At 38.8% G+C, this 20,686-nt stretch overlaps 3 protein-coding genes across 3 annotated transcripts in view; all 3 read right to left on the bottom strand.

Moving 5' to 3' along the window:
• LOC127436166 (AT-rich interactive domain-containing protein 3B-like) overlaps nt 1–2,931 on the bottom strand; it is a 52,836-nt gene extending 49,905 nt beyond the window's left edge. Inside the window, exons 1-2 of the mRNA XM_051690159.1 lie at nt 2,643–2,931; nt 499–1,173 (exon numbers count right to left, since the gene is read on the bottom strand). Of these exons, the coding sequence (XP_051546119.1) occupies nt 499–1,173; nt 2,643–2,678 (711 nt within the window). The 5' untranslated portion in view covers nt 2,679–2,931. The remainder of the gene's footprint in view (nt 1–498; nt 1,174–2,642) is intronic.
• A 608-nt stretch (nt 2,932–3,539) lies between these two features.
• LOC127436132 (cytochrome c oxidase subunit 5A, mitochondrial-like) lies at nt 3,540–8,706 on the bottom strand. The gene is made up of 5 exons (XM_051690079.1): nt 8,539–8,706; nt 7,240–7,356; nt 5,901–6,022; nt 3,810–3,938; nt 3,540–3,699 (listed from the first exon to the last, which is right to left on the bottom strand). Exons 1-4 carry the CDS (start codon nt 8,609–8,611, stop codon nt 3,825–3,827), a joined length of 426 nt encoding a protein of 141 aa, XP_051546039.1. The 5' UTR covers nt 8,612–8,706; the 3' UTR covers nt 3,540–3,699; nt 3,810–3,824.
• A 3,797-nt stretch (nt 8,707–12,503) lies between these two features.
• rpp25a (ribonuclease P and MRP subunit p25, a) lies at nt 12,504–16,488 on the bottom strand. The gene is made up of 2 exons (XM_051689849.1): nt 16,362–16,488; nt 12,504–14,130 (listed from the first exon to the last, which is right to left on the bottom strand). The coding sequence occupies exon 2, from the start codon at nt 14,016–14,018 to the stop codon at nt 13,320–13,322; it is 699 nt and encodes a 232-aa protein (XP_051545809.1). The 5' UTR covers nt 14,019–14,130; nt 16,362–16,488; the 3' UTR covers nt 12,504–13,319.
• Nucleotides 16,489–20,686: the final 4,198 nt, after the last annotated feature.

Here is a 20,686-nt window from a genome sequence, read left to right as displayed (position 1 = left end):
TAAGGGAAGGGGAGGACAATCACTTCAATAGAAACAAAAAAAAAAAAAAGTAGAATGCAATGACCAGAGATAAATCAGAGGCACAATTTCTTTTGTACACGACGCAGAACGTGTATTTCTGTTGCGCTTGAGAAAACTGGATTAGTTGTCCCCTTTCAAAACCATAGCGTTTCAGAAAGTCGAGATGAGTCAGAATTCTTTTAAGCAGTTTCACCCACAAAAGACACCTTTTTTGCACAAGTTTACAGTGTATGAACATGTAAAGACTCTTTAGAATTCATCTTATGATCAGGCACTCCCCAAATCATTCAAAGAAGAATGAAAATATGCTGTATTGCAGCTTTTGCAGGTCAAAGGTCATTAAAGTGAGAGGAAACACAAAAGTGCAGGTACACTGCTGCGTGGGAATCACTGCGCTAAGAATATTTAACATTCTGAAAACCCACTGAGATTAATGATAGGTACACATTATATAGTCACATGATAATAGACACAAACCTGTTTGAAAGAGTCATCGAGACTCCAATCGGCCAATCCATTTGGTGTGTTGAATGATTGTTGATCAGTGAGGGAGTCATTGGGTTCATCCTTCACCTTAGTGGTTGGTGATTTGGGACGTTTCTTAGCAGCAGAGGGTGAGGCGCCATACACAGGGAATGAATACGGAGGTACCCCGACGGCCGCTTGCTGAAGAGCAAGGCTCTGCTTCCTGAGGAACTCCAAACCTTCGCTTTCCTCATCTTCACTACCCTCTTCCCCGTCCATCATCTCATCATAATCATCTTCATCCCCCTCAGACCCTCTTCCCCTGTCCATCTCATCCGCAGTATCCTCCTCATGTAGGTCAGCACTGCTTTTCATGGGGCCCCTGGCGGCTTGCGGCCCCTGTCCGCCTTTTAGCGCTCTGTCTCGGGAGTTTTTGTTGTAAAAATCAGGGGGTAACGGGGCACCTTGGGCCCTGGCGGTGGCCATGATGGCTTGCTGTGCAGCCAGCTGCTGGGCATACAGAATATGGGCTTCCCTAAAGTGTCTCTCTTTGCGCTCCATCTCTAGTTTCGCCTGCTGTTGTCTCTGGAGTTGCTCCATAACCGCCTCCAATTTGACACCGGCTGCACTTCCGAAAGCTGCCTGGGAGAACACTCCAGCCAGGCTGCTGTCCTGGGACAAGCTTGGCTATAGGGTCGAGAAAGGAAAAATTACTTAAAACAATTCCCTTTACAAGCCAATTACTTTGAGTCAGAGAAACACTTTGAGTTTCTTTTCTTTCTTTTTTTTTTATTATCCCCTTTTCTCCCCAATTTGGAATGCCCAATTCCCACTACTTAGTAGGTCCTCATGGTGGCGCGGTTACTCACCTCAATCCGGGTGGCAGAAGACAAGTCTCAGTTGCCTCCGCTTCTGAGACTGTCAATCCATGCATCTTATCACGTGGCTCGCTGTGCATGACACCGCGGAGACTCCACACGTGGAGGCTCATGCTATTCTTCGCGATCCACGCACAACTTACCACGCGCCCCATTGAGAGCGAGAACCACTACTCGCAACCACGAGGAGGTTACCCCATGTGACTGCACCCTCCCTAGCAACCGGGCCAATTTGGTTGCTTAGGAGACCTGGCTGGAGTCACTCAGCATGCCCTGGATTCAAACTCGCGACTCCAGGGGTGGTAGTCAGTGTCAATACTTGCTGAGCTACCCAGGCCCCCACACTTTGAGTTTCTAATGAAATGCCATCAAGTGGGAACACTCTATTGAAATAACAGTTCAATTTGATTTATAATAAATTTTGAGTAAGTTAGTCAGACTTAAATTTTTATTTATAAATAAGCAATTTAATTAGCTACCCAAACTTCAGGTTACATGCTTTTTGAAACACAAATACATGTAAACAAATGCTCCCAAACGACAAGGCAGAGCTATCTGAATAAATTTTATTTCGAGTTTGTAGTATTTATATTCTACAAAAATATCGTTGAACCCATGGCTCGCATATTGCCCAGTAGGCCAACCTACCTTTGACCCCCCCAGCAGTTGGCCCTAGTCTGGATAGTAGAACGACCGGATGTCCGGCCAAAACAGCGTGTCGCTTTACATTTAGCTAAATAATTAATATTTGGCAAACCCCAATCGATGTATGAAATTACTTTATAACTAATTAGCTTATAGTTTGACAAGGTCGTCCAGTTATACAAGATAGTCGTATCACACCGACTCATGGCTGCCCTAAAGTATGGCGCTCTTCCAAAAACAATTAAGCTATTAAAAGAGAACGAACACACGACGCTACAAAGTATCGCGTTCTACTGGAAACAAACGAGGATACATTTAAACTTTCAGAATTCCAATGATTACCCGCGCGCGAAATGAAACTTAGTAACAGCAAATAAAGAACACGAGTTGTATGATCAAAAAATCTTGAAATCGTGACGTGTACAATGTGGATTTTCGCTACATAAAATAGCTTGATCAAAGTCACGCGAAGGTAATCGAAATAAACATTGGTTCACATTACAGTCACATTAGAAAATCTTAAAGATAGATAACATATCAAAGGATTTTTCATGCTTGATGTTTGCTGATCAAATATTACAGTAGCTTATCAATACATTCAACAGGGCTCTGTGCCAACAGGACAGAACTCACCACTTGCGCTTTGCTGCTACTGGAATTGTCCACCATCACTCTTTTCCTAGACAAACCACTGTGCGTGTTTTGTTTTTCCACCACAAACCTTGATCAACGCACCGAGTATGTGTGCAGCCACCCGATCGTTTAATATCCCCTCTAATAAAAGAGTAATACGTGTCTCGGTGCTTGCAGAAAAAAAAAAAACACTCGATGCTGGGATTTTTAAATAGGGGCCAGTCAAAGGGGAAACGCCTGACCTCACCTCCCGAACTGCCGCTCACAGGGACTCCCACAGTCCCCTCGACTTTTCCTCCTCCAGCCGGAGCCAAACCCCCCGCATATAAACGCACATTTAAATCCCGCCCCACCGGTTCGTGCAACAAGTTTCTACGTTCTCATGTTTCCCTTTTGCCACCAGCTAAGTAAAATACAAAACTGATGAGTCCACATTCACATATGCGACCATCCGTGAATCTAATATTATTGACATTAATGACATTTCTTATTTTGAGTCATAATTGTAATACTCTAACCAAATATATATTTCCTTATAAAAAATACATTGAATATAAATAATCCAATATTAAAATTGATGGTTTTTTTTGTTTTTTTTACCACTTACTCATTTTGACCATCAAGTAATACTATAAAGTGTTTATGTAATTTGACTCATTTATAAGCTTCTATGTTGAAAGCATTGTTGCTACGCCCTCTACAGGTACAACAGTGCTATAACATGTACTGTATCATTTTAGCTGGTAGGTCAGAGCAGACTTGTCACTTCTGTTGATTTGACACATTTATCTAAGGATTGTCTAAGGATACTTTATAACCATCTTTAAAATAGTAGCTAATACAACAAAGGGTTAAAACAAAGTCTATGACATCCAGTAAAGACACAACAACAGTCAGTAAAGATATACCTCCCTTTATTAGGTCCATCGATATTTTACAAGCAAAAGAACATAATAAAGGCCAATTAAATATAACACAAACATCATGACACAGGGCAAAGACTATAAGTACAGTGGTCTACTCAGTCCAGACAGGAGCGGCAGTCCATTGGAAGACTCTGTAAGGTAAAAACAGATGCAATGGACAAGTTAAACCAAATAGAGAAGGTACATATGCTTGCTTAAATAAAAAGTGGTTCAGAATCTCAGATTGTGTGCTAGCACTCACCACAACAGCAGACATCTATGCTTTGTCAATGCCAAGTTCCTCAGGTGTCGCGATTCCAAGCTCATCAAGGGTAGGTCGAAGCTGTTGGATAACGTAGGGGTAGATCTCTTTGTGTGGGCCAGCTTTGTCCTGCATTGTGAATAGAAAGAGAAAGAGAATGAGAGGCAAAAACTACAAGATAAAGATGTTTAACTGATACTTTTTTCCATACTCAAAGGCGGCAAGGGTTTTACGAGTATTTTTATGACCATGTTTTGCGTGTTTTTGATCGAGTGCAAGGTGAATATGTTAGGTGCAAGGAATTTTCATGAATTTGAAACCGGCCTTCAAATTTTCCTGTTTGGCTGATTGGTTTCTTAAGAATCGCCTTCTTGCTTGTGAAGGAACCATCAGAGACATGTTAATGACCAATTACAGTTTGTTTTGTTAAGTGCCATCATGTTAAGACGATAATAGTGGTAACACGATCTCATTTAAACAGTCCCGCATATCAGAGACAGACAAGTATGAGTTCATGATGTTTAAAGTGCTCGGGTGTTTCATGCACTCTTTCTTTCCTCTCAACAGCTTCCTGTAACTGTTAACTGTCTTGTTTAATGATTAAAAAGCAAATATCAATACAACTTCTATCATATACTGTCTGCAAATATGCGGATATCTCGTTTAAACAGATTTAATTCACAAACCTAAAGAAACAAATGCGCAAATCCTTTTTCTTCCTGTTGAGCACTCATATATTTTGCTCTTAAGTGCATTTTATAATAGCCTGGATCTGTGCTGAATGTGTACTGAATGTGAATTAGTTTGATTTGGTCTTTTTGTTAGAAAATGCAATTGCTAATACGCACACACCGTCCATGGTTGCTTCACTACTGTGTGCACTGTTGTTATTTCCTTTTTCCTAATCTATTACAATTTCTTTGTGCAAACAGAAACCAAGAGAAACTGCTATCTACCATCTAAGGGTACGTTTACACAACAACAATGTACTAAAAACGGAAATGTTTTTCCTTTGCATTTTTGAAAAGTTTCGCGCACAGACGGCAACGTTGTCAAAACGATCCCCGTTCACACGGATCTGCGAAAACGGCTAAAAACGCTGTATTATTCATGCCAGGCCAGTAATTGGCGATGTCACTTTGTAAAGAAACACTACGCGCCTAAGCACATAAGCATTATTCCACAGAGCGGTGAATACAAACAATGAAGATGGCGATCGCTGGTCGTAGTAGTGATGAAGTAAATCTACACTTTGCTGGAGAAGTGTCAATAAACTCAAAATCTTGAGCAGCACAAACACAGTCTTTTAGTCCGCCATTGTAGTTTTGAATGTCTCGCACGTTGTTTTGAAGTACTCGCACGCATGCCTATAGACTGAACATGTTATAAGCGTGCGCATGACGTCATCGTTTTCACAAATTCGCGTTTTTGTATGTTTACACGGAGACATCGTTTTCAAAAACGTACACTTTGAAACCCGTTTTCAAAAGTTTGCGTTTTCAGGCCCCAAAACGCCGTTGTCGTGTAAACGAACAGCCAAAACGCATAAAAAGTTTTCCGTTTTTAGTTGAAAACGTGGTTGTGTAAACGGCCCCTTAAACACACAAAATCTTATTTTTGAAGATTTTTTACAAAGTTAAAGTTTTGTGTGAAAGTTTGAGTAAATATTATGTATAGATTTAGATGTAATATATAATGTAATTTAATATTATATTAAATTGTGTGATTTATTGGCATTATATCATCAGCCATTAAAAAAAAAACCCTATCGGTCGACCTCTAGTTGAAATCAAGAGATCCATATACAAGTTTCCCACGTCAATCATTTTGCCTTCAAGTCTTCTGCCTACTAGTGCAACAAAAGCTAAGTAATTGGGCAATATCGTACTTGCTAGATTACATTTTGCTCTAAATTTAAGCAATTCGATTGCGTCCATGCAATATTTCTCCTACTAACGTTCTCGAGATTATTAATAGTGTAGCATTTAAAAAAAAATCTGAATTATCAGATTAAGTGATTTCATCTTTAAAATGTGTAGTGAATACAATGTCATTGGTGTATTCTGCAGTTGTCAGGAATGTTCCATTGACCTTGACTGCTTCAAGGATGCGGATGGCACTGGCCAAATCGTTTAACCTCCGACAGGCTTTTAGGGCTGCATCCAGGATCTTAGGCTCAGGTACCAAATCGTAACCGATCAAGGTGTTCATCCCTGAGATAAATAAAAAGAGAAGGACACAGATTAACTTAACAGGGACCAAATGGTTTCAATTTTATTGAGTTTCTTCCGTACTATTATAGCAAGCATACTTCCTAATTCAAAAGATTAACAGCTCATAAACTTTTAAGAAGTGTTCAGTTTTGAAATGATACTACTGGATCAAACCAAACTCGCTTTACTGGTTACTTCCACATACTCATAAAATGATGCCAACACTATATTAAAAACATGAAAACACTAGTCTGTTGTTACTGATGGAAACCTGTTTGTTCTGATCCCCCCCCAAGATAACACGGTGAATGCTTCACATTCACAAAGTTCAGAAAAATTCAAACAGGGACCAAATAATAACAACAGACTTTCATAATAGCTTGCTTTCTGAAATGTGGTGGTCTTAAAGGGATAGTTCACCCAAAAATGAAAATTCTCATCATTTACTCATCACTTTCTTCAGCAAAACACAAAGATTAAAAAACAAATATATATATATATATATATATATATATATATATTAGTTCAGCTCTGTAGGTGCATACAATTCTAGTGAATGTTGGCCAGAACTTTGAAGCTCCAAAAAGCATATAAAGACAGCATAAATGTAACCCATAAGACTTCAGTGGTTTAATCCATGTCTTCATAAGCGATATGATAAGTGTAGGGGAGAGACAGATCAATATTTAAGTCCCTTTTTACTACCAGTTGCCACATTTTCTTTCACATTCTTCTTTTGTTTTTGGCAATTTGCATTCTTTGTGCATCTCGCCACCTACGGGGCAGGGAGGAGAATTTATAGTAAAAAGGGACTTAAATATTGATCTGTTTCTCACCCACACCTATCATATCACTTCTGAAGACATGGATCTAACCACTAGAGTCCGATGGATTACATTTATGCTGCCTTTATATGCTTTTTAGAGCTTCAAAGTTCTGGCCAGCATTCACTTGCATTGTATGGACCTAAAGAGCTGAAATATTCTACTAAAAATCTACACATACACATCTGGGATGGCATGACACTGAGTGAATGATGAAAATTTTAATTTTTGGGTGAACTATCCCTTTAAGGAACAGCATTCAAATTACATCCAAAAGGATTAAAATAGGACGCAGTCCCATCAAAATATATTTACGTGTTTAAATTCTCTTGCTTTACAAGTTCAGCAGTCAAACGCTCTTGGTTCAACCACTAGGTCAAACTCCACACACACCTTTCCTCAGCTCCCAAGCATCAATGTCTGGTTTGTTAAAGTATGTGACCCAGCGGGCATCAAACTCTTCGTCTGTCTCCTGTTTGCCATGGGAATAAGAACGAGCAGCTAGTGAAGCTGTGAAAGTAGAAGAACAGAAATAACCAGAAAGACTCCAAACTTTAAGATTGATTCACCTCATAAGACTAAATAAACAACATAACTTTGGAGGAATCACAACATGTCAACAAAGTACAGGTCTGTGCTGTCAGTTAAGCACGAACGAGCAGGAAGTCATAGCTTTCCAGTCACAACTTGAGTATTTCCGTAAAAAGCATTTCCTGGACACTGTAGCTGTGTAAAGGGGCCATTGTTTTATGGCATGGTTTGATCAATGTATCAGTAAAGGGTAACAACTCTTAATGGTGGAATTAGATTCTGCACACTGGTTTTGTTTCAGCTGGAACTTGGCCAGTGCTCTTGTTTGACCTACATATGAATGGTGCAGTGGGTCAGAGTCTGACTTGAGCTAACTCCTGATCATCTACTAAAGAAGGTCAGGCAGAGTTTAACTGACACCCCAACATATCTTAAAAATGAGACAAGGATGCATACATTAAACTGCATGTTTATGCTGACGACATTTATTGTCCGCTATTTTTGAATCTACCTAATCACACTTATGATCTGGTGAAGTATTGACGTGTGTTTATGGAAACAATTCTCAAAGACAACAATCTAGAGTGGCACTGACAGCACTGCCTTGATGCAATGTAAATTTATGCGCACTCTTCATAGTTGTTAGGCTGCGGCGCACGTAGTCATTTGCCTCAAATCTAGACTGCAAAAAATAATAACCATACAGTTCCTTACCTACGCTAAATATATTTTAAAGGCTAATCATATACGAACTATTCAACCTGTCCTATGAGAGAACAAATGCAAGGTCAGAATAATGTGTCAATCTGATGCTGTCAGTCTTGAATACAGCGTTTCCTCCACCAAAGGCCGAAGCCTCACTCTCGTGGGTCATTACAAGGACACTGTCGGAAAACAGCTGCTGGACTCAATGAAAGTCAGAGAAGACGCGCTTTTAAAATACAAATGCTTTTATAACAGCACGGTTATTTAGAGCGTGATTATTAGTGCGCATGCTGGCCGCTGATCTTGTCAATCAAGCACACATCCGTCACCGGTGCGGTTTGGGTTAGCGCGTGGGCTAAGCTAAATTCAAAATCAAGGTGTTCTCAATAACTCTGCCTCTTATTTGTCGGGTTTTCAAGCAAACCACTTCCATACTGTAGTGAAACGTGTATTTACCTGTATACTGTGGCCGTGACCTTGTTAAACTCCGAGCACCGGGGACTGAGAGTCGAAGGGCGGCTCTGAACATGGTTTGGCTCACCGGGCTAAAGCGCAGCTCGGACGGACTAGGGAACGTTACACGGGCTCCCGCTGCTGAGGCTAGTTAAAACTAGCCGATAAGCTAACACTCAACCGCCGTGTGACTGCGCATGCGCTTTGCAGATGCTAGTTAGGAAACGAAGGTAACGCCACCTTCTAAGTCTAGGTCTCGCGAGAGTCTCATTCGTAGTTATTAATAAGGTTAGGTTTAGGATTACATTTGTATGAGGCTCTCGTGAGACTTTAGGTAACAGGGAGGTTACCTTCTAGACACGACCGTATTTTGCTGGGTACAACGGGGGTTTAAATGTAGAATATGTCATATATTTACTAAAGTGAGCTTAGAATCTGGGGAGGAGGGGGCGGGGGAGACAACTCTCTCCAATATTTTGAATTTGGACTGCAGTACGCATTTTAAACGCTTGATTTCAATGTTATATATTGCTCTTTTAAGCATGAAGGACAAAGATGAAATTCCTAGAGCTAGATGATAGATCACTACACGGTACACCATACTTAATTAAACAGCATGATCACAGCAATATATAGTATATGACTGTATTACATGTCAATTACAAGTGTATAATACTGTTGTAAAGTCATTGTGAGGTATGTATCAGAATCAGAATCAGCTTTGTTGCCAAGTACGGGACAGGAGCTTCCAGTGTACAACAATACAAAAACAATACAAAAACAGCAGCAAGACATAGATAATAATAATAATAAATAAAAAATACATACACATACATACATACAGACATACACATACATACATACATACACACATATACATATGTAGCGCAATCTAATACAAATCTGTTATCTGTTATGTACAGTGCAAATACAAATCTGTTATGTACAGTGCAAATTTTTTTTTGTTTTTTTTTTTCCCAGAGGAATGAAATGGCAGAAGAGGTTGGATGTGTTGGATAAATATAAAAAAAAAAAAAAAAAAAAAAACTGTGTATTGCACATAGTTATTGCTCAATGGGGCAATTTAACTGTTCATGAGATGGATAGCCTGAGGGAAAAAACTGTTCCTGTGCCTGACGGTTCTGGTGCTCAGAGATCTGAAGCGTCGGCCAGAAGGCAACAGTTCAAAAAGATCAAGATCAGTTCAAGGCAGAGTGAGTGGGGTCCAGAGTGATTTTTCCAGCCTTTTTCCTCACTCTGGAAGTGTATAGTTCTAGAAGGGGGGGGCAGGGGGCAACCAATAATCCTCTCAGCAGTCCGAACTGTCCTTTGTAGTCTTCTGATGTCTGATTTCGTAGCTGAACCAAACCAGACAGTTATTGAAGCGCAGAGGACAGACTCAATGACCGCTGAGTAGAACTGTATCAGCAGCACCTGTGGCAGGTTGAACTTCCTCAGCTGTCGAAGGAAGTACAACCTCTGCTGGGCCTTTTTCACAATGGAGTCAATGTGTATCTCCCACTTCAGGTCCTGTGAGATGGTAGTGCCCAGGAACCTGAATGACTCCACTGCTGCCACAGTGCTGTTTAGAATGGTGAGGGGGGTCAGTGTTGGGGTGTTCCTCCTAAAGTCCACAGTCATCTCCACCGTTTTGAGCGTGTTCAGCTCAAGGTTGTTTTGACTGCACCAGACAGCCAGCTGTTCAACCTCCCTTCTGTATGCAAACTTATCGTCATCTCGGATGAGGCCGATGACAGTGGTGTCGTCTGCAAACTTCAGGTGCTTGACAGAGGGGTCCTTGGCGATGCAGTCGTTGGTGTAGAGGGAGAAGAGTATTGGGGAGAGCTCACATCCCTGGGGGGCACCAGTGCTGATTGTATAGGTTCTGGAAGTGAGTTTCCCCTGTCTCACAAGCTGCTGCCTGTCCGTCAGAAAGCTGGTAATCCACTGACAGATAGACATGGGAACAGGGAGTTGGTGTAATTTATTCTGGAGTATAGCTGGGATGATGGTGTTGAAAGCCGAACTGAAGTCCACAAAAAGGATCCTTGCATATGTCCCTGGTCTGTCCAGATGTTGCAGGATATGATGCAATCCCATGTTGACTGCATCATCCACAGACCTATTTGCTCGATAAGCAAATTGAAGGTGATCTAGAAAGGTCCAGTGATGTTCTTCAGGTGGGCCAACACCAGTCTCTCAAATGATTTCATGACCACAGACGTCAGGGCGACAGGTCTGTAGTCATTAAGTCCTGTGATTTTTGGTTTCTTTGGGACAGGAATAATGATTGAGTGTTTGAAACAGCATGGGACTTCACACTGCTCCAGTGATCTATTGAAGATCTGTGTGAAGATGGGGGCCAACTGGTTAGCACAGGATCAAAGACATGCTGGTGAGACGCCATCTGGGCCTGAAGCTTTCCTCATCTTTTGTTTCCGAAAGACGCGGCTCACATCGTCTTCACAGATCTTAAGTGCAGGTTGATTAGCAGGAGGGGGGAGGAGGGGGGTTGCAGGAGGTGTTGGTGTTTGTGTGAAGTGAAGGTCAGAGTGGTTGTGAGGTGTGAGATTGGGCCTTTCTACAGTAGAAAAATCTACAGTAGAACACATTCAGGTCATCAGCCAGTAGTTGGTCCACCACAGGGTTGGGGGTAGGAGTCTTGTAATTTGTGAGTTGTTTCATGCCACTCCACACTGATGCAGGATCGTTAGCTGAAAACGTGTTTTTCAGCTTCTCAGAGTATCTTCTTTTAGCCACTCTGATTTCCTTGTTCAGTGTGTTCCTGGCCTGATTGTACAAGACTTTATCCCACCCCTGTAAGCATCCTCTTTGGCCTGACGAAGCTGCCTGAGCTCTGCTGTAAACCATGGTTTGTCGTTGTTGAACTTTAAATAAGTCCTAGTAGGAATGCACATATCCTCACAGAAACTGATATATATGATGTAACATTATCTGTGAGCTCGTCCAGGTCTGTGGCTGCAGCCTCAAAAACACTCCAATCCGTGCAATTGAAGCATGCTTGAAGTTCCCGCTCTGCTTCATTGGTCCATCTCTTTACAGTCCTTACTACTGGCTTGGTTGATTTTAATTTCTGCCTGTAGGTTGGAAGAAGATGAACCAGATAGTGATCAGAGAGTCCCAAAACTGCTCTAGGGACAGAGCGATATGCATCCTTTATTGTTGTGTAGCAATGATCCAGTATGTTCCTGTCTCTGGTGGGGCATGTAATGTGCTGTTTGTATTTGGGCAGTTCACGTGTGTGATTTGCTTGGTTAAAATCCCCAAGAATAATAATAACAAATTTATTTATTATGTGAAAATGCCATTAGAATTCAATTTACTTTTTTCATTACAAGGGTCATTGACAAGTTGTCCACAATGATAAAAATCAGAAATATAGTGTAAAACACATATGCCAAGTTCATAGAAATGTAATCTTTGTGTCCATGTTGGTTTTACACATTTTTGATACGCATTTTATACAAAGAATTTGATTGAATGACTTTACAATGTAGAGTAACCATCAAGTAAAATGTATTAAAATACTTAAGTTACTTTCCTTGCACCTTGAATACAAGAGAGTGTACACAACTTAATAATTAATTTAAAAACTATATAGTTTTCAAATACATTTTTCAAAGTATTTAAAAAAAATAAATATCATGAATTTGTGTCAAGAATATTGAATATTGAAGCAATTGTTTTGTGTGTATTGCATTTTTGTGTTTAGAGTAATTTTGTGCATGAATTCTTTAATTATTTAATAAATCTGAAAAAAAAAAAAAAAATGAGCATCAGGTCATTGGCCCCCATGCAAAACTTAAAAGAAGACACAATCATATTAATGATTACTTTTTGGGAATAATAGCCTAATTTATTGAAAAGATAAAGTTAAGAGAATATGTAGTTGTATTAGTAGTTTATTGTATATAAATAACTACAATAAGCAACATTTATATCTCCTGATTTCTTTGTTTCAAGGACAGTTTGCTCTCACCAGAAGGAGGCAGTATTGCATACGAACCCTGAAACTGGTCTACTAAAAAGCTGAAAGTTAAGCTGATACAAATCTTTAGTAAGTTAACATGAAGCAGTTAAGATAAAAGATAGTGAGAGAGAAATAACTGTCAATAAACCCTTATTTGGTTTCATATTATGGATGTAACTTAAATACAGAGTATTGTGAGGTAATATTAACATTTCATGAATATATACATTACTACAAAGGCCCTTAGAGGACAGGGCGGGAATGGTCATAAAACCATAGTAACCACAAGAATTAGCATGGTTAATCTATGGTAAAACAATAACAAAACATGGTTAGCCTACAACAGTCATGGTTACTACAAAATTACTATAGAAAAATTCTTTCAGCCAAAAACCACTGCAGTCTTTGTTGCTATAGTAAAACCAGCTAAACTATGGTATGTGTATAGCAAAACCATAATAACAAAAAAAAAAAAAAAAAAAGAAAAGATGATTGTTATTACCATAGATTTCATTTTCCTGTATTATCACTATGGTTTCACTACGGATATCACGGTTAAAATATGGCTTCTGTAGTAAAACTATAATGACTTTATTGCAAGGGAATGCAAAACTATTTCAGAATATCCCACTCTTTCCAATAAGGAGCTCCGTACTATTAACTTACACATTCACATTTGTTGCAAAATAACAGTATATGACAGCTAAGCCTTTAGCATGTTATCTAAATCAATTTTTTACACAAAATATACATGTAAATGAATTCCTCCCTCTTAAATTATCTTTTTATCACTCTATTCCAGAGTTGGAAATTTGTCCTGCCCCACAGCAGCTCTTTTTAGACTGGACAGAATCACAGAGGGGCCAGGACTCAATGGTCTTTTTTCTGGGTTTCCAGACATCTGTGGTCCATCATCTCCTTTCCTTTCCTCTAAAAGAGAGCCTATCTTTGCAGGAGCCTGGTAGCCCAGCTCCTGAGGGTCCAGCGGTTCTTTAGACAGAAGAATACAGATGGACGGAACAGTTCTGTGTATCGTCATCTGAACCTGACCACCCTCCTGGCTCTCCCACACCTCAGTCACTGTCCTATATTGGACTTTCGACACCTGGTGTAAGCCCTGCACTTTACGTTTCATTATCTCTGCACAGGTGATGGTTTTAGTGACAGCCCGTCCCATCCCACTGAACAGAACCTGTGATGTCGCAGCCTCGTGTCCATCCCCTTGCAAACGAGACATGGCGAAACCCAAAAGGTTCCTGATCTTGCTCCCCTCCTTTACACGCATTTCCAGAATCCCAGATCCCAGTCCTGGGATTGGCCATGGGCTGGGCTCTCCAGTGGAACAGACCTTCCTGTATCCACTTTGTTTTGGTTTGTTAGAAGATCCAGAGGGGTTTGTGGCGTTGAATTCAGAGTGTTGGATATAAGAGGCAGAAGTGGTACATTTAGACTGATTATTGGCATCATGAAGGTCTGTGTTTGGCATAGGCATATTTACAGGTGTTTCTTTTTTGTTTTGTTTTTAATCTTCTTGCAGCAAAATTTAGTGTCACTTAAGAATTTCTTCAGGAGCTCTTATGAGGGTACCCACGGTCATGGAAAATCTGGAATTAACAGGACATTTTAAAACAGTGATTTCCTGGAAATAGAGATTAATAAAATCTTAAAAGGTTGTGGAAAAGTAATGGAAATTATAAATCGATATAAAATTATAAAATTATTTTTTAAAATTGTGCAAAACATTGCACAGCTGTGGGGGAAACAAAATTATCTTAACTCTGGTGTATTTTTGTAAAACAATTGGTCTCATTTTTCAGAAATCCCCACAAATAATAAAAAAGACTCCAATTATTCATAAATTATTCATAAATAATATTGTATGTGTTCATAATCTTATGATAAACAAAGTTCTTTTTTTTTCTTTCTTTTTTTTTCTTAACTTTGTAAACATGTAATTATGGTTCAGTTCACTCTACCTTACTTTGAAAAGTCTTATTTCATTACACTAGATGGCAGCAAGTATATGAAAAAATATATTTTTTCTCTATCACATTCAATCACAATATACAGATCTGAAATGTGGTAGCTCTCTAATGCATTTTAGCCCTCAAAGATGTGCTCGTCCATAGACATTCAGTCTAATTTTCTGTTCATGCACCACCCCCATTGTTTCACTGAATATCTCGGCCTCTGAGAGGACTAGAAGCTCAGTCTAAGTGTCATTAGAAAGCTGAGATCCTATATGAAATATAACATTTTATCATCAATAATCAAAACACATTTTTCTCATGATTTGTTTAGCATGCTTTTCCTGCTGGACCGCCTATTTTGTTCTGGACATCTAAGATATAACATTGGATTATTCACACAAGCAAGATCACAGACAAGTAAAACATTTCTCATTTGCTTAAGGTAAAAGCAGATATAAATGTTTTAGCTATTTGGCTATTTTTAGCTATTACAGCAGCAGTGATTGGAGCATAAAAGAGGTGTTTGTATTTGATGTCTTACAGAAATCATATTTAACTGTGATTCTTTTGAAAATATATCGAACTGTGGTATTAGGGCAACAAAATAAAATGTACAGTTGAATTCTTGAGAATGAGAGGTTTCATTTGATATATGACTTGTCCATTTGCTGCTATGTGAAAGACTTTTATTTTCATATGAATATTTCTACCACATTAACTCTAGGGGATGCTAATTTGCGACTAGAATGTTTTGAGACCTTATTTTGTTATTTTATGTAACAAAATACCTCATGATACCTCAAATGCCTGACTTATGTATACTTTTTTCTCGATGTAGCGCCCCCCTTTGGAGATTAAGAGGTTAACTGTTAATTTTTTTTTCTTATGCCCAGTGCTCTGAACAGAATGACAGGCTGTGAAATACTCTGTGGACATTGACATGAAGAAAATAACAAATCTGTTCTTTAAATCGAGCTAATTCATCAAAGGAAAAAGTGCTGAGTGTCAGCAATTTCTCAGTCCCAGTGCCTTTGAAGCATATTTCAGTCTCCATGAGAGGGGAGATGTAACCACAAAGCAAAAAATATGATGAATTCAGATATGGTACCTTCTTTTTTAGCCGACATGCTCAGTTTGTTCTCAATGGAATATTAATTGACTGATTTGTATTCAAACTTTACAATAAGGTTGTATTTGTTAATATTAGTTAATGCAATAGTTCACATGAACTTACATTGAACAATACTTTTACAGCATTTCTTAATCTTGGTTAATATTCATTTCTACACATACCCATGCATTTTTACATTAAAAGTTATATATGTTAACATTAGTTAATGCAATATGAACTAAGGATTATCCTGGGTTTAATACAAGGTCAATCAACAACATTTGTGGTAAAATGTTGATTACCACAATTTTTTAAAGTAATTTCTTAAAAAAAAAAAAAAAAAAAAAAAAAAAGCAATGATTGAGATTACAGTGAGGCACTTACAAATTTTTTTGGTAATCAACAATATGCCACAAATGCTGCTGAATGAGCTTAATTTGCACTGAATTCTGAATATTCCTTTAACATTAACCAAGTTTAATAAATGCTGTAAAAATATTTGTTCATTGTAAGTTCATGATACCGAATGCACAAACTAATGTTAACTAGTACTCTAGAACCTCATTGTAAAGAGTAACCGAATAGAAGTGTTTCAACATGTTAATTTTCTGGAATTAACCAAGGAAAAAAAGTATCTAAATATACAATTACTCAAAAAAAAAAAAAAAAAAAAAAAAGCAAGCATGCAAAACAAAAGTTTATTAAATGTATTTAATTCATGGAGCTGATAAAGCCCTTCCAGCGATGTATTTACCTTTAGTTCATTGTATTCTCACTACACTTCCAATGGATGCTGAAGTTCTCAAGTTCACTGCATGTCACACTTGACGCTTGGTTATATTCCGAGACCTGTCCTATATTGACTCTTAAGTGGTGAATGCCACACTCCAAAATGCACTAAAGACACAATCTGAGTGGTTGTGAGGGACTAAGAGGGAGGGGGACGGAGGGGCAAAGGACCTCTTAAAGGAACAGCCACTATTTTCCTGCAACTAAGTGCTCGGTATAATAATTACATCCTAACTGTGTTCCCATTTAAATGTTCAGTGCTAATGGGGTCCTGTCAATCAGAGTGTCTGTGAATGTGGCTGATTAAAATGCGTGACTGATTAAGGCTGAAAGTTCAAAAACAGATCCTCCCAAGCATGACAGCACAATGCAGCCAGTAAACAATTATCTAAATAAACACAGCTGACTTATGCCAGGCATCTGTTTTAAAATGTGCTTTTGGGGCAAATAATTAAGTTTAGCTATCACATTTACATGTAAAAACTGTTTAAGTTGAAACATGTTATAAAAAGGCACATAAATCAACTTTCATGAAACTTCCATTTACAAAACAAAAATGCATAATGAACATGATTGTCCAAAGGTGCCTGTTTTGTAAGTTCTATTTCTGCATTTTCTCCCACTATGGCTGCTGAATGCTCTCAAAGTGTTAGAGCCCTGAGGCTATGATTTCAATCTGAGAAGAGGGCCACGCAGTTCTGCTTGACAAAATACACAGTCTGTATCCTGAAGGGGAGCATCCAACATTCTAGAGACTGGGTTGACAGAAGGCAAGGCAGGCTTTCTGTTCTATGAGACAAACATGGAAGAAATGAGAAGCTAAATCACTTAACATAATCTTAAAGGGTTAGTTCACTCAAAAATGAATATTCGGTCATCATTTACTCAGCCTCTATGTCAGTCCAAACCCATATAACTTAATTTTTTCTTTCTGTGGAACACAAACGAAGATACTTTGAAGAATGTTGACACTGCTCTTGCCCATTCAATGAAAGTGAACGGTGACTGAGCTTTTCATTCCCTAGAATCCTAATATTTCACACAAGAAATTGACACGTTGTTTCCAAATGTTCATGCACCCTGAAATGGACCCAATTCTTGAGTTACTGACAAGCGCCAACCCCCATTAGACATTTTTACATTAATTCAAATGTGTTCACCTTTCCCCCTAGCTCTACTGATAATATGCTGTGCAAGCAATCGCCAAGATACGGATTCTGGTCCCAGGGAAATCAGGAAGTAATGGAGTTCACATAAACAATGGTCAACGTGATTCAGAGGTTGCATTTTTGCTCTAAAATTACATTTTTACTACACTGACAGTTAGGTTTAGCCTCCTAAGACCCAAGCATGACTGCAGTGTGCATTTTCCATTCCCCTATTTGATTTGTAATGAGTAGCCCCTAATAAACAAGCAAAAAAAAAACAAAAAACTTTTTTTATAGACCAAATATTTTTCCAAAAAATCTATGTCCACATACTGTATATGGAAAGTGGGACTAAGTTGTGAAATTTTAAATTATACCAAGCTATAGGAAGTCAGATTTTTTAAATAAAATTGTTTATTAGCCTGTTTCCCAGAGTGCTGGTTATTCATGTTTTTGAGGCGTTACAGACATTACATCACAAATTAGCATAAATAATTCTGATTCGAAGTAATGGCCAGCGTCATCCAATCAATGCCAACCATGTTCAAATTAAATTATACGTTATAAATTCTGAATCTATGTATTGATTACCATTGTCCCATGTCTGCCAAACATGTTGAGTGGTCCAAACATCATCTGCAGCCTGAAGCTAAACTTTTGAACAGATGTTAGCAGTGAATACACTTGGCTGCATAGGAAAGCTACAGGATGCTCCCTTGCTCCCTAATTAGAGAATGACTTAACCTCCAGTTTTTGGATGCATCCATTGATCTCAATGTGATAATGCACATTGAATAGGATGATTTCAGGAAAATGAGCCTATAGCCAGGTACGTGGTCATTGTGTTTAACAGTGTGCCTTTTGCGATAAATCGAAGAAATTTTAAAATTGGCATATCAGATGAAACTAGAGACTCTACTTTTTTGACTCAAACAGGTTTTAATGTAAAAATTTAATGAAGTTTCTTACCAGATGTAGTTTTGTTGCTGTTTCTCCCATAGACGAACTCAGCTGAGATCAGTGCCATGTTGTTCTGTCACATGACTCGGTGTGTCGAAAGTTTAACCCTTTAATGATAGCCTAGAACTGAAATTAAATTATACATAGTCTCTAGCGAAGCCAAAACGTAATGTCCACACATGTGTATGCAGGGTCTCAGGAGGTAAGGGTAGTCTCAGTTTCAGACGGCAAGACCACGGACCACCCACAGTCCGTGAACTATCTGTCTGACGCACATAGCAGACAAAATTGGAAAATGTTTCTCAAACCCCTCAGTGCAAATCTGATTGACTGGTTTGATGAAACTTCTGCGAGTAGAAGCACACACTCATGCGCCATTTTACAAATAATATCTTTCCCCATCAAAGGTCTTTAATTATGGAATGATATATCTCTGATAACCCCACCCCTAAACAGCACGTGATGACTTAACCAACTGTGATTGATCACTTTACATGTCCGTTAGAGGGCTTTTCCTGTCTAACTGGGTGGTTCTTGGCCAATGTAAACTGCTATAGATACCAGACCTTTGTCGTTTTAGTCAAAGGTCTGGCTATGCGAGACAAAGTTTAGGGTTGGGATTTGAGTTAGGGTGAAGGGTTTATAAAATATCGAAAAATACAACTCGCTTTTGGACATTTCACCCGGAAACTGGAGCTCACACGTGCCCATATGTTTAACAACACCTCCAAATTCGGCCACTGGAGGTAGTGGTTTCAAAATTTGGTAAACACACATCGATTTCAGCAGCAGAACCTTCAACCTTCTGTCGCTGAAATTCACAGTGCAATCAGTCTGTTTGTGTTTCACAGAAGAAATTTATTCACACAGGTTTGGAACCTGGATCTCTTTAAAATGATCAATCTGAAGTGTGCTTGGATTATCCTTTCAGGGAGGACTTTAGATACAGTTTGTTACATGACCAGCTATGCTGGTAAAACTGGGCCGTTCAAGTACATTGCCAGCCAGACAGTCTTATTTTAGAAGGCTCCCAGAACAGATAAAAAGGAACATGTTGACAATTACTGTTTCAATTACTTTATCAATCTCCAAAGACAACACGTGCTCACAGCCGTTATCTGAGCGAAAACAGAAACCCAGCCGCAGGGCCTCACTGCTGGATTTCTTTGGAAGTCTTACTAATTTAATTAAAGGGAAATTAGGTCTCAAAGAGGAGTACTGCAGATTGCAACACCCACAGGGACATGAAGTCAGAATTGAGTTTGTTTAATGGTGCGAACAGACTGAGTGGGGCTTCAGTGAGAACTTTGGTTCTCTTACAAAGGCACATAACTAAAAGGGATGAAGGAATTTTATAAGAATTCTGCAATGTGTTGTACAGTATAGAAGTACAGAATGTGTGGCAGACAAGTGCGTTTCAAAAACAAGTAAAAGCAAGTTTCTCTGTCACTGTAGCGAGAAATATGCAAGCTTGAGAACTGCCTGGGTAATTTTCTCGCTGATGAAAAATTGGAAAAGTGCTCCTTCATGCCTCACTTCCATTTAGGAACTGTTATCCCTTACGGCGAGCAGTCCAAGTGATCTTTGAACAAATTTTGCTGATGTATCGGAACTACTGGAGGTAGATTTTATGTGTTCAGCCGTGATCTGCACTTGTAAAACATTTGTCAGGGTCAAAGCTTTCAAATGTTTCTAGGGAAAGATAATAACCACAATCATTGAAGGATACAGTGTAATAGACAAGGGAATAGAAGGAATACTAAGGAGATCATTCAAAACACTGTTGAAACATTGTTGTGATTTGGTTGTGCTACCTCAGTGGTGATGTCTTCCTTAATATGATTTCTGGAAAGACATGATCTGTGATCCATTAGTTTTGGAAATATCCACTTTGAAATAATAGAATGTTCTTAATACAAATGTACTATTTCATTTGTATTTTCCCTTTATTTTATCCAAATTGTGACATTATCACCCACTTCCCCCATAACTACCTGTCCTCAGCTGTCAACACCATCATTTTCTGACTGTAGTGTCAATACATTCATTGTACAATACATATATATATATGTATATAAAAAATTGACACATAAGTTTTGTGTCTGACCCATATTGAATAATAGAAGACATGATTAAAATTGTACTTTTCCTAATTTTGCACTCTTCCTAAAAGCAAACTGAT

The sequence above is a fragment of the Myxocyprinus asiaticus genome, chromosome 46 (genome assembly GCF_019703515.2).
Source record: "Myxocyprinus asiaticus isolate MX2 ecotype Aquarium Trade chromosome 46, UBuf_Myxa_2, whole genome shotgun sequence".
In the NCBI taxonomy this organism is placed as follows: domain Eukaryota; kingdom Metazoa; phylum Chordata; class Actinopteri; order Cypriniformes; family Catostomidae; genus Myxocyprinus; species Myxocyprinus asiaticus.
The sequence above is the reverse complement of the archived record's forward strand: the minus strand, read 5'-3'. Positions and strand labels throughout refer to the sequence as shown.